This window comes from Sphaeramia orbicularis, chromosome 3, assembly GCF_902148855.1.
Source record: "Sphaeramia orbicularis chromosome 3, fSphaOr1.1, whole genome shotgun sequence".
Lineage (NCBI taxonomy): Eukaryota > Metazoa > Chordata > Actinopteri > Kurtiformes > Apogonidae > Sphaeramia > Sphaeramia orbicularis.
The window spans coordinates 423,763-439,061 of NC_043959.1; the positions used below are offsets into that span (position 1 = coordinate 423,763).

A 15,299-nucleotide genomic window follows, 5' to 3' on the forward strand; every position below is an offset into this window, starting at 1 on the left:
ATTGGACTTCCTTGTTTCAATTTAACATAGTTTCAGCGTTTTCTTGTTTCAGTTCCATAATTTAATCATTTCTTGTTCGAGTTTAATATCGTTTTGTAGATAGTTAAATCAATCAAACTGTCGGCTAGGTCGGAGTGAAAGGAGCATCTGTAGTTTAAAAAGGCTGAAGTCTGACACCCACAACACAATGAGCCAAGGCAATCTAAGCAGCCTAGGTCTGATGGATACTGAGAGGACACTGGTCCAGTCCCTGAAAAAGACGCCTACTTGGTACGATAAGGTTACTGAGCATTTTCTTAATTCTTTTTTTTTTTTTTTTTTTTTTTTTATGTAAGCCGACAGTGAGCTTCCCCTGTCTGAAAGACGAGCAGCCGGCACTGGTTTATAGTATTTAGTATATGTAGTATTTAGTATTAAAATGTTTAACCCTTGCCTTGACATGCCTTGAATTGTGATGTGTTTTCTGTTTAAAAGTTAAACTGGGACCAAAATGTTTATTTTAGCAGATTATACTGCATTATATTTATTTTTTCCTTGAGGTGGCTCCATGAAAATGTTGAGATATGTTTATTGTTGAGAGAAAGCAGATTTCAAGATGTTTACATTGCACTTACTTTAACTCTCTTGTTGAATTCTGAGGTGACAAGGGGATTTCTGTTTAAAATTCATATCTGATTCTATCAGATTATGTTTGTGTTTTGTCTGTGGGCTTTTTCTGACGATTCAATACATTTGTGTTGGCAAAAAGTGTTGTTAAATAAATACTGGATACTTTGGAAATGGTTTATTTATTTTTTGTGAAAATGGAGGACACTTCCCTCTCTTTCTAATGTAGTGGATCAATTTTAGATTATACTGATGATGATGTGTTTTGTTTTCATGTCATCATATGCAAGTGAGTGGCCTTGACAAGAGGCTGTAGTGGTGCACTTATAGTTCTACGAGCATTTACACATTTGTACATCAAAATGCAATTGATAATAGTTAGATATTGGAGTATGGGGTATGTTTACATATATTCCTGGAATTTATTCTGTATTTTGCCAGATTATAGGGATCCTGGGGTTGTGATGATGGGGCCCTTGAATATTGTTGCCCAGGGTACAATGAAGTGTTAATCTGGCCCTGACAATATGACATTATGTCTGTAAATAATGACAACTTCAAATGTTTGTCTTTGTTTTAGTGCAAAAAAATCACATTAAATTGTGAAACTCTTTCCATTTCCAAACTCTCCTGTACCAATAAAATGTGACTAACCTGAACACATGTGTCCAACCTGAAATGTCTGTATTAAATTCAGTCCAGTTTGAACTCTTTTCTTCCTGTTCCTCAGTGTTTAGTGTCTTTGGAGATCTGATCCAGAATGCACATGGACTAATGAGAAGTGGAGGAAGAAGACTGAGAAAATTACACTGATTTTACTGAAGAAATGTCCATTTGTTCAGGTTCTTCACATCTTTTTTGTTTGGATAGTTTATAAAAGTAAGTATTTTCATAATTTAATGGGGTTTTTTGCACTCAAACATAGACATAAATGTGCAGTTGTCATTATCGGTTCTTCTGTTCTTCTTTTCCTGGTTGGGTCCACTGCAGATCAGATCAGACTGACTGTGGAACCTGACAGAACAGGAGTTTGAGAACCCTGGTCTAGACGAACTGAGCAGGAACAGCTGTGCGCTCTTTGGACTCTGAGGCTTATTGTGGTGAAAAATACCCAGTTGTGAAGTTCTACTGACCCTGGTCATTTTATTTTTCAAGTGCTTTGCTTTATTGCAGTTTGTCATGTAGGCTGTACAGCCAACACACACTGACCTGGAAAATGGAAAAAAGGAGCCAGTCCTTGGTAAACTGTACAGACGTGTCATTGGAAACAACACTTCTCATTTTTTTATGTTCTTCCACAGTAATCCTTCTCACTAATACTGGAGTAAGGGTGGACATTTCTGAGGTGCAGTAGTCATTGTTGTTACTTCTGTTACCTGTGCATTATCGCTTCATGAAAGAACAACAACCTTCGAGCTGCAACCACACTGCGACAACATCGAGTGTTGACAAAACCATCCTTTAACATGTTTTCTTTTGTAGGGATTTAGCCATTCAAAACGATCACATGCTTCTGAACGCACACAAGATCCTTTCAAAGACAGTTGTCTTCTCTAACAATGCAGATAGCTTTTAGCTCAGATCCTGTTTCCATGACAATAAAAATAAGATCATTGTAATAATCACATCTGACACGTTTCTATGCACTTAGGAAATGTGATACTTAAAAACCCTGGTTTAGACGCTCCGGTCCATGATCGGATTTCTTTTGGAGTATGTACGTACGCAGTGATGACACACTTCCTGTTACTGAGCCTGTTTACATGCACACCAATACTCCAATCATTATCCGATTTCTGGAGTAATCAGATTATTCCAGTGATCATGTGAACGGGATAATCTGATATGTTTTATAAAACAACCGCAGTAATCTGGTTATGACAAATCAGATTAACACACCTGAATTTCTCCTAAATACTCTGATGTCTTCCTGCATGTATAGAGGTTCATCTGATTTATTTGTTCTTTTACGTTTGTGCACGTGTAAACACAATTAAAATCATAGAGAACAGACGTTTACAGAGCCAAACATGACCAGAAAACAACAGGCAGTTTGATTCTACCATCACTATGTACGTACGTACTCCAAAAGAAGTCGCATAATGGACTGGAGCGTCTAAAGAAGGGGTTTTCCATTATCGCATTTCTGAAGTGCATGTAAAGGTGTCAGATCTGATTATTACAATTATCCGATTACCCCCAGTTATTGGACTTTTATGGTCACATAAACAGGTTTGTTGTCTTCTGCACATTTTTGACAATGTAACTTCTGTTTTCTATGATTTTTAATAGTTTTTACACAAGCGCAGACGTAAAAGAATGAAATAAATCAGATTAACAGGCATAAATACAGGAAGATATCAGAGTATTGGGGAGAAATCCAGGTGTTTTATTCCGGTTCCTCATAATCAGATTACTGCTGTTATCTGATAAAACATATCAGACTATGCTGTTTACATGATCACAACTCCAGAAATGGGACAAAGATCGGAGTATCAGCGGGGCTCCCAAATCTCACGCGCTGAGAGCATTTCAGCCCGTTCACACACCTTGGGTTTGTCACATGACCAGGGTAACGCCCACAAACTGCTATTTTTTCTAACAGTGGAACAGGTAGGACTCAGCTGGGTTCCCCACAGAGTTCAGAGGTCACCTGTGGAGCACCAGCTGATCACATAAAAAGAGGATAGCTACTGAACAGCCAATCAAAAAACAGCATCGCTGTATCCGGGTAAGATTTAGATCTTCCCGCTACAACAATGTTACAGAAGAGGACAGCTGTGGAAGTACAACAAACAACACTAACATTATCTGCCTCAAACACACACACACACACACACACACGCATGAAGAAATGCGAATTAAATAAACATTTGTCTTTGTATGGTGTTATGTGTCATTTCTCAGATGCAGACCACTTCTACACTAATATAAACCAGAAGTGTATACATTCCATCCCTTTTCTGTAATGCACTTCTCCTCCATCGCCCTCTTACATGTTGGACCATTACTTATGAAATAACATATAGAACAGTTTAGTACAGGCCATGTTATATTAAATAAGATTATATCAGTCTTTATTCCCTACAGAGAATTACCTGAAATGGCTGAGTACACCGTGCAGATCTGTGTGAATATGTACTGATACTGTGCAAAAAAAAAAAAAAAAAAAAAAAAAGGAGAGACAGCAGTGGAGAGGGCAAATGACAAGTTCCTGCAGCAGAGAACATGAAGGCCGCTCTGCTGCAGCAGAAAATGGAGGCGTTCACCAGCGCTTGGCTTCAGCTGGTGGAGGCTCATGCAGAGGCTCAGGCCATGAACCATGCAGCTTTCATTACACTGCCTACAAATCACACCCTTTATTTTGGACATGACTTGTACAATAAGGACATTTGGCAGTCGGCTCTGGACAAACACACACTCTCTTACCACTCCCCACCACAGAGCATCGGCGTAGTTTTCAAACTCTGAGGAGCCGCCGCTGTCCACCGCATCTTTTTCTGCCAGGTAGACAAAGTACGAGGAGAAGATCAGGCTGAGAAATCCAATGTATAAGGTCGTGATCAGCTCCTGAAACACATGTGCAAAAACACACCAGATGTTTCAAACATATAACTAAACACAAGGGAGGATTTCAAAGAGCATCACAGCCACCTGCATCTGTCTCCTAGAACTACAACTACCATCCAAGTTTCATGAACTATCACTTCTACCAGTTTACAGTCAGTTAACTGAAGACTCAACCCAGACTAACAGCAAAATGGGAAATATCTGTTTATCCACGGTGCAAAATGGTTCAGTTTCACTATTAGGGCCTGAAAATTGTAAAATGTTCATGTTTTTTTATCCCATTCTTTTCCGTTGACCTGCAGACGGGTCATGTGACCGCTCGCAGCTCGGCTTCTCCAAATAAAAACATGGCGGTCACTCCTTTCATTCTCAGTGGAAAATGGAGTATTTAAGATAGTCTGGACATAAAAAAAAACATTTTGGTGATATTTCTAACAAGAAATATACATTGAAAGTTCACAATATTCCTTCAGTTCATGTAAATGATCTTTGGTTTGTTTGTTATTACGATGAATATTTCACATCTTGGCATAAAATTGTTACAGTGGAATGTTTTCTGCCGTTGCTATGCTCGTTGCTAAGGACGCTAGTGGGCTGTGTTTGCTGATAATGTGACATATGGATATGAATATTCATGTAAATATGTTGATATGATAATTAAAGTCTTCATTCAGAATGACGCTGTCTGGATCAGGTTGTGTCATTCATGAACTGACGGTGTGTAGATCATTCATTCACAGATGAACAGGAGGACCTGGTTGAAGCAGGTACAGCTGCTCCTGTCTGCTAATGGGTTATTATCTGCACAGCTGGATTTGGAACTGGTGTGAACCTTTAGCAGACATGAACTAACGGCATTTTCACATTCTTACAGTGGACATGGTCCTCTGAGGACAGATGTCACACTTAAAACCAGTGTTGGCTCGTCAGTAGAGGGCGCTAGAGTGCCACCACACCTATGTCGCATGAAGAAGACGATAGGAATCACATAAAATCCTTTTATAAAAACATGAATATTAAATACATGAGCTGTGCATGACACAGCCTGTGAGTACCGTAGTGTGGTTTAAAAATGTTTTCAGTTTAGTCAGCAGTTAAGTGGCATGTTTCCTGTTTGGGGCACAAACCTCTGCACCTGAGGCCCTCCTTTTACCGCAGAGTACAGATGGAACCATGAGAACATTTCAGATCACAGCGACTGTGTCCAAAATGATCACAGTTCTCATTATTATCGTGGTATTATTGAAATGGGCTCAAAATGTTCAAAAAGTACTAATACACACACTGAAACAATTGAACCAAGTTGTATTAAAAACAAAATAAATAAATAGATAAAATAAAATAAAATAACAGTCCCACTGTCCCTTCTGTGTCAGAAACATTCACATATTAACCCTTAGTGGTCTGAGTCTATTCTGTCTGTTTTTCAGTCCTTCTGATTTGGCCTTTATATACTATAGAAACAAATGTTTACTATACCCATGTTTGGATCTGTTTTTTCAGCACAACTTCATCTACACCATCTGTCTGTTATTTTTTCACTTTAACCTACTATAAAAACATAAAAGGACAGAAAACACACAAAAAATATAAAATCTGATTTGAAAAATGTATATAATTTATTGCATAAATAACACACAGATGTTTAATGAACCTTTTCACAGACTTTAAAAGTGAATATTGGTTCAAATATTAGGTATAGAAAATTAAAACTGTAATAAATTCAAACTCTACTCATATATTTGACATTAAAGCAGATCTGTACAGTGGGTTTTTTCCCCCAACAGTGTGTTAATCAAACACAGTTATCATGAGAATTAGAATTTAAACACTAATACTAACCGTCTGTGATTTTACTGCCGTTTATCGTTATAGCGGTAATCGTTCCATCCGTACCACAGAGACTCTGGTCATAAATGGCGCATGCGCATAGACCCCCCCCCCATAAATGTAAGAGATCGGAGAGCCCAAGCACCACCCACAAGAGTAAACGTCTGGGGATGTAACGATTACCAGATTAATAATAAACCTCAGTAAAATACCCCATGGTTAGTATTACTGTTTACATTCTAATTATCATGATAACTGTGTTTGATTACCACACTTTAAAAGAGAGAGAGAGACTATCTACTCATCTATCTATGAAAAAGAAACTCAGACAACTCAAACTAGATCTGGAAAATGGTCAGACAGTGTCCATAAGGCTCCATCTTTAATACACATTCATATGTGTGATGTTTACATTTTCATATTTCAATGTTTCTGCAACAAAAAGTACATTGTGCCTGTTATTTTATTTGTTTTTTGGGTTGTTTTTTTTGTTGTTTTTTCTTTAAAACAACTTGGTTAAATTATTTCAGTGTGTGTATTTGTGCTTTTTGAACATTTTGAGCACATTTCAATAATACCGTGGTAATAATGAGAACCGTGATCATTTTGGTCACGATAACCGTGATATGAAATTTTCATGTCATTACATTCCTACAAACGTCACATCCTGAAAAGAATCCAAACCTTCCTCAGAAATGCAGGGTCACATGATCGTCTAAACCCACACTTTTCTGGCAAAGACAAAATGGCGTAGGTCCACTGTATGTTAGTATACACACTAGTGGATAACACAGTAGGTTCTACCTCTGAGCTGGATGTGGGACACTGGGCTTGGACTCCCTGTGGGAACAACACTGTCATTTTGACCACAGGCTGAATTCTACTTTTTAAAATTTAAATTCCTATTTTCCAACAGTGGTGCATATGCTTTGGCGTATCCTCGTGGTGACATGTGGTTATAGTGCATTCTGACTTCCATGTTGCACCTCACCAAAAAATCCTGTCCCCAGCCTCTGATTATAACATACGCTCAGTGTGTATTTAAAAGATGTTTTTCAGTCTATATACATTTTCATATTGTTTATTTTCATGATATAAGTTTCAGTTTCAGTACATGGTGGATTTCATTCCGCATACTCAAACTTCATAAAATAATATTTTCCTTAATGTGGTGATATAGCAATTACATTTATATATGCTACAACAATTAACTGGTTAGTTGTCAACTATAAATTCACACTAGTCTGTTGTTTTCTGTTTTTGGAAATGATCTTTTGCACGGATCTCTGTTATTTATTAAGTGGGGATTGCAGATGAAAATTAGCACTGACGCTAACAGCAGCATACTTACATGTTTCTACTGAAATGGAATGTATCACTGTTCATGAACGTGCACTGTCCCACCTACAGAAACATACATGATCTGTGGGACACATGACATGTGCTAAACCTTACATTCTTTAATCAGATGAACTGGAAAACAAATGACAACAGCGCTGAGTGGCTAATGTTTTCAAGATATACATATGTGTTATTACATATACGCAGGTTAATGTACATTTGTATAATAATTAGTGCTGTCAGAGGATTATAGTTTATACTCAGCAGAATCCCAGGGCTGTTGTGGATTATTTATGATTCATCACAACTAAATATCATTCATTTTTAATCGATATTAATCATGGTTCATTTTGCATTAGTAAACAAACTCAAGAAAAAAGGAACTATATCTGCACTTAACGTGTGTATTAAACACCTTCGACCCTTTCAACAGAACGGCTGTGAACAGCTGTTCCGTCTCTGGGCTCTTTGGTCCTCATATCTCCATCCACAGGGCCAACCTGCTGTTCAGTGTCTCCACCTTTATGGGTTGGTTCTGCTGCCTGTCACTACCGGACCAATGGCCCATCTGCACATGTGCGATGGTCACGGTGACGGTGACGATGGCTTAATCTGCGTACATGTGTTCATTTTGACTGACCTAATAATAAATGTCTAAACGTCACAACAGAAGGACTGAAAAAGTGGACGTACACATGGCGGTTCTGAAGCAGAACGGTCAGCTCAGACACAAACGCTCCTTCTGTCAGGACTTCATCCAGTTTCACACTTTCATCAAATACAGTATTTGGAAAACTACAGCCCAGAGCATTTCTGACTGGAGTTTTCTTCACCACAGATCTGCATGTGGTGACATTCACTGCTTTTCTTCTGGTGGCAGTGGCTGTTCCACACCAGGATTTCACTGCTGGGACGGGAAAATGAGCCAGTATGTACCGGGAAAATGATCCAGTACGTACCATGAAAATGAGCCAGTACGTACTGAGAAAATGATCCAGTACGTACTGAGAAAATGAGCCAGTACGTACTGAGAAAATGATCCAGTACGTACCGGGAAAATGATCCAGTACGTACTGAGAAAATGATCCAGTACGTACCATGAAAATGATCCAGTACGTACTGAGAAAATGATCCAGTACGTACCATGAAAATGATCCAGTACGTACTGAGAAAATGATCCAGTACGTACCGAGAAAATGATCCAGTACGTACCGGGAAAATGATCCAGTACGTACCGGGAAAATGATCCAGTACGTACCATGAAAATGATCCAGTACGTACCGAGAAAATGATCCAGTACGTACCATGAAAATGATCCAGTACTTACTGAGAAAATGAGCCAGTACGTACCATGAAAATGATCCAGTACGTACTGAGAAAATGAGCCAGTACGTACCGGGAAAATGAGCCAGTACGTACCGGGAAAATGAGCCAGTACGTACCGGGAAAATGATCCAGTACGTACCGAGAAAATGAGCCAGTACGTACCGGGAAAATGAGCCAGTACGTACCGGGAAAATGATCCAGTACGTACTGAGAAAATGAGCCAGTACGTACCATGAAAATGATCCAGTACGTACTGAGAAAATGAGCCAGTACGTACCGGGAAAATGAGCCAGTACGTACCATGAAAATGATCCAGTATGTACTGAGAAAATGAGCCAGTACGTACCGGGAAAATGATCCAGTACGTACTGAGAAAATGAGCCAGTACGTACCATGAAAATGATCCAGTACGTACTGAGAAAATGAGCCAGTACGTACCGGGAAAATGAGCCAGTACGTACCATGAAAATGATCCAGTACGTACCATGAAAATGAGCCAGTACGTACCGGGAAAATGATCCAGTACGTACCATGAAAATGATCCAGTACGTACTGAGAAAATGATCCAGTACGTACCATGAAAATGATCCAGTACGTACTGAGAAAATGAGCCAGTACGTACCGAGAAAATGATCCAGTACGTACCGGGAAAATGATCCAGTACGTACCGGGAAAATGATCCAGTACGTACCGGGAAAATGATCCAGTACGTACTATGAAAATGATCCATTACGTACCGAGAAAATGATCCAGTACGTACCATGAAAATGATCCAGTACTTACTGAGAAAATGAGCCAGTACGTACCATGAAAATGATCCAGTACATACTGAGAAAATGAGCCAGTACGTACCGGGAAAATGAGCCAGTACGTACCATGAAAATGATCCAGTACGTACTGAGAAAATGAGCCAGTACGTACCATGAAAATGATCCAGTACGTACCGGGAAAATGAGCCAGTACGTACCATGAAAATGATCCAGTACGTACTGAGAAAATGAGCCAGTACGTACCGGGAAAATGAGCCAGTACGTACCGGGAAAATGAGCCAGTACGTACCGGGAAAATGATCCAGTACGTACCGAGAAAATGAGCCAGTACGTACCGGGAAAATGAGCCAGTACGTACCGGGAAAATGATCCAGTACGTACCGAGAAAATGAGCCAGTACGTACCATGAAAATGATCCAGTACGTACCGGGAAAATGAGCCAGTACGTACCATGAAAATGAGCCAGTACGTACCATGAAAATGATCCAGTACGTACTGAGAAAATGAGCCAGTACGTACCATGAAAATGATCCAGTACGTACTGAGAAAATGAGCCAGTACGTACCGGGAAAATGATCCAGTACGTACTGAGAAAATGAGCCAGTACGTACCATGAAAATGATCCAGTACGTACTGAGAAAATGAGCCAGTACGTACCGGGAAAATGAGCCAGTACGTACCATGAAAATGATCCAGTACGTACCATGAAAATGAGCCAGTACGTACCGGGAAAATGATCCAGTACGTACCATGAAAATGATCCAGTACGTACTGAGAAAATGATCCAGTACGTACCATGAAAATGATCCAGTACGTACTGAGAAAATGAGCCAGTACGTACCGAGAAAATGATCCAGTACGTACCGGGAAAATGATCCAGTACGTACCGGGAAAATGATCCAGTACGTACCGGGAAAATGATCCAGTACGTACTATGAAAATGATCCATTACGTACCGAGAAAATGATCCAGTACGTACCATGAAAATGATCCAGTACTTACTGAGAAAATGAGCCAGTACGTACCATGAAAATGATCCAGTACATACTGAGAAAATGAGCCAGTACGTACCGGGAAAATGAGCCAGTACGTACCATGAAAATGATCCAGTACGTACTGAGAAAATGAGCCAGTACGTACCATGAAAATGATCCAGTACGTACCGGGAAAATGAGCCAGTACGTACCATGAAAATGATCCAGTACGTACTGAGAAAATGAGCCAGTACGTACCGGGAAAATGAGCCAGTACGTACCGGGAAAATGAGCCAGTACGTACCGGGAAAATGATCCAGTACGTACCGAGAAAATGAGCCAGTACGTACCGGGAAAATGAGCCAGTACGTACCGGGAAAATGATCCAGTACGTACCGAGAAAATGAGCCAGTACGTACCATGAAAATGATCCAGTACGTACCGGGAAAATGAGCCAGTACGTACCATGAAAATGAGCCAGTACGTACCATGAAAATGATCCAGTACGTACTGAGAAAATGAGCCAGTACGTACCGGGAAAATGAGCCAGTACGTACCATGAAAATGAGCCAGTACGTACCATGAAAATGAGCCAGTACGTACCATGAAAATGATCCAGTACGTACTGAGAAAATGAGCCAGTACGTACCGGGAAAATGAGCCAGTACGTACCATGAAAATGAGCCAGTACGTACCAGGAAAATGATCCAGTACGTACTGGGAAAATGATCCAGTACGTTCCGGGAAAATGATCCAGTACGTACCGGGAAAATGATCCAGTACGTACCGGGAAAATGATCCAGTACGTACCATGAAAATGATCCAGTACGTACCATGAAAATGATCCAGTACGTACCATGAAAATGATCCAGTACGTACCGAGAAAATGATCCAGTACGTACCATGAAAATGATCCAGTACGTACCATGAAAATGATCCAGTACGTACCATGAAAATGATCCAGTACGTACCAGTACGCCGACAGGAGCGTGCACGACCCCAGTGCAGCGGTGCAGGAGCTGAGAGTGGATGAAAGGTCTGGAATGATACTGCCATGCACCGATGATTGAGCGTGTGTATGGATAACATTCGATCCGTTCAATAGAACATATTTGTACTCATTTAAAAGTGTTCCTGTTTATTTGGGTTCAGCTCTTTTTTCCTTCAGACCCACGTTAACGTGTGCCGTGGATTCATGGATGTGTGCACTGTACACGACAGTCTGAGCTCCGCCCACGGACTGGGGCACAAGCCCCGCCCATGAATACTGTACTGAGCATGTGCAGATGAGTACTGTACTGAGCTTGTGCAGATGAGTACTATACTGAGCATGTGCAGATGAGTACTGTACTGAGCATGTGCAGATGAATGCTGTACTGAGCATGTGCAGATGAATACTGTACTGAGCATGTGCACATGAGTACTGTACTGAGCATGTGCAGATGAATACTGTACTGAGCATGTGCAGATGAATGCTGTACTGAGCATGTGCAGATGAATACTGTACTGAGTATGTGCAGATGAGTACTGTACTGAGCATGTGCAGATGAATGCTGTACTGAGCATGTGCAGATGAACGCTGTACTGAGCATGTGCAGATGAACACTGTGCTGAGCATGTGCAGATGAGTACTGTACTGAGCATGTGCAGATGAATGCTGTACTGAGCATGTGCAGATGAACGCTGTACTGAGCATGTGCAGATGAACACTGTGCTGAGCATGTGCAGATGAGTACTGTACTGAGCATGTGCAGATGAACGCTGTACTGAGCATGTGCAGATGAACACTGTACTGAGCATGTGCAGATGAACGCTGTACTGAGCATGTGCAGATGAACACTGTGCTGAGCATGTGCAGATGAGCACTGTACTGAGCATGTGCAGATGAGTACTGTACTGAGCTTGTGCAGATGAGTACTATACTGAGCATGTGCAGATGAGTACTGTACTGAGCATGTGCAGATGAATGCTGTACTGAGCATGTGCAGATGAATACTGTACTGAGCATGTGCACATGAGTACTGTACTGAGCATGTGCAGATGAATACTGTACTGAGCATGTGCAGATGAATGCTGTACTGAGCATGTGCAGATGAATACTGTACTGAGTATGTGCAGATGAGTACTGTACTGAGCATGTGCAGATGAATGCTGTACTGAGCATGTGCAGATGAACGCTGTACTGAGCATGTGCAGATGAACACTGTGCTGAGCATGTGCAGATGAGTACTGTACTGAGCATGTGCAGATGAATGCTGTACTGAGCATGTGCAGATGAACGCTGTACTGAGCATGTGCAGATGAACACTGTGCTGAGCATGTGCAGATGAGTACTGTACTGAGCATGTGCAGATGAACGCTGTACTGAGCATGTGCAGATGAACACTGTACTGAGCATGTGCAGATGAACGCTGTACTGAGCATGTGCAGATGAACACTGTGCTGAGCATGTGCAGATGAGCACTGTACTGAGCATGTGCAGATGAGTACTGTACTGAGCATGTGCAGATGAACGCTGTACTGAGCATGTGCAGATGAACACTGTGCTGAGCATGTGCAGATGAGTACTGTACTGAGCATGTGCAGATGAGTACTGTACTGAGCATGTGCAGATGAACGCTGTACTGAGCATGTGCAGATGAACACTGTGCTGAGCATGTGCAGATGAGTACTGTACTGAGCATGTGCAGATGATGAATACTATACTGAGCATGTGCAGATGAGTACTGTACTGAGCATATGCAGATGAGTACTGTACTGAGCATGTGCAGATGAATACTGTACTGAGCATGTGCAAATGAGTACTGTACTGAGCATGTGCAGATGAATACTGTACCGTCTGTATGTGAATGTGACAGACTTAGCAGGACGGTGATGACATGTGGTTAAGGAACGGGTACTTCTACTAGATCAGCTGGACTGAATACTGCAGTGCAGACCACAAATACTGCAGTACACACCACAGATACTGCAGTACAGACCACACATACTGCAGCACAGACCACAGATACTGCAGTACAGACCACACATACTGCAGCACAGACCACAGATACTGCAGTACAGACCACAGATACCACAGTACACACCACAGATACTGCAGTACAGAACAGAAATACTGCAGTACAGACCAAAGATACTTCAGTACAGAACAGAAATACTGCAGTACAGACCACAGATACTGCAGTACAGACCACAGATACCACAGTACACACCACAGATACTGCAGTACAGAACAGAAATACTGCGGTACAGACCATAGATACTGCAGTACAGACCACATGTACTGCAGTACAGACCACAGATACTGCAGTACAGAACAGAAATACTGCAGTACAGACCATAGATACTGCAGCACACACCACAGATACTACAGTACAGACCACAGATACTGCAGTACAGAATAGAAAAACTGCAGCACACACCACAGATACTGCAGTACAGACCACAGATACTGTTGTACACCACAGACACTGCAGTACACACCACAGATACTGCAGTACAGACCACAGATACTACAGTACAGACCACAGATACTGCAGTACACACCACAGATACTGCAGTACAGACCACAGATACTGCAGTACAGACCACAGATCCTGCAGTACAGACCACAGATACCGCAGTACAGACCACAGATACTGCAGTACAGAACAGAAACACTGCAGTACAGACCACAGATACTGTTGTACACCACAGATACTGCAGTACAGACCACAGATACTGCAGTACAGAGCACAGATACTGCAGTACAGACCACATATACTGCAGTACAGAACACAGATACTGCAGTACACACCACAGATACTGCAGTACAGACCACACATACTGCAGCACAGACCACAGATACTGCAGTAAATACCACAGATACTGCAGTAAAGACCACAGATACTGCAGTACACACCACAGATACTGCAGTACAGAACAGAAATACTGCAGTACAGACCATAGATACTGCAGTACAGACCACAGATACTGCAGTACAGACCACAGATACTGCAGTAAAGACCATAGATACTGCAGTACAGACCACAGATACTGCAGTACACACCACAGATACTGCAGTACACACCACAGATACCACAGTACAGACCACAGATACCACAGTACAGACCACAGATACTGCAGTACAGACCACAGATACTGCAGTACAGAACAGAAATACTACAGTACAGACCACAGATCCTGCAGTACACACCACAGATACTACAGTACAGAGCACAGATACTACAGTACAGATCACAGATACAGATGTACAGACCACAGATACTGCAGTACAGACCACAGACACCGCAGTACAGACCACAGATACCGCAGTACAGACCACAGATACCGCAGTATAGACCACACATACCGCAGTACACACCACAGATACCGCAGTACACACCACAGATACCGCAGTACAGACCACACATACCGCAGTACAGACCACAGATACCGCAGTACAGACCACAGATACTGCAGTACACACCTCAGATACTGCAGTACAGAGCACAGATACTATAGTACAGACCGCAGATACTGCAGTACAGACCACAGATACCGCAGTACACACCACAGATACTGCAGTACAGAGCACAGATACTGCAGTACACACCACAGATACTTCAGTACAGAGCACAGATACTACAGTACAGAGCACAGATACTGCAGTACAGACCACATATACTGCAGTACACACCACAGATACTACAGTACAGAGCACAGATACTACAGTACAGACCACATATACTGCAGTACACACCACAGATACTACAGTACAGACCACAGATACTGCAGTACAGACCACAGATACCGCAGTACAGACCACAGATACCGCAGTACACACCACAGATACTACAGTACAGAGCACAGATACTACAGTACAGACCACAGATACTGCAGT

At 41.6% G+C, this 15,299-nt stretch overlaps 1 protein-coding gene across 2 annotated transcripts in view; it reads right to left on the reverse strand.

Moving 5' to 3' along the window:
- kcnq1.1 (potassium voltage-gated channel, KQT-like subfamily, member 1.1) overlaps nucleotides 1–15,299 on the reverse strand; it is a 293,916-nt gene that overhangs the window by 149,901 nt on the left and 128,716 nt on the right. For both annotated transcript variants that reach the window (XR_003935077.1, XM_030130954.1), the window contains exon 6: nucleotides 4,036–4,176. Coding sequence is in view for 1 of the 2 variants with exons in the window: in XM_030130954.1 (XP_029986814.1) it covers nucleotides 4,036–4,176 (141 nt within the window). In the remaining variant the exon portion in view is untranslated. The remainder of the gene's footprint in view (nucleotides 1–4,035; nucleotides 4,177–15,299) is intronic.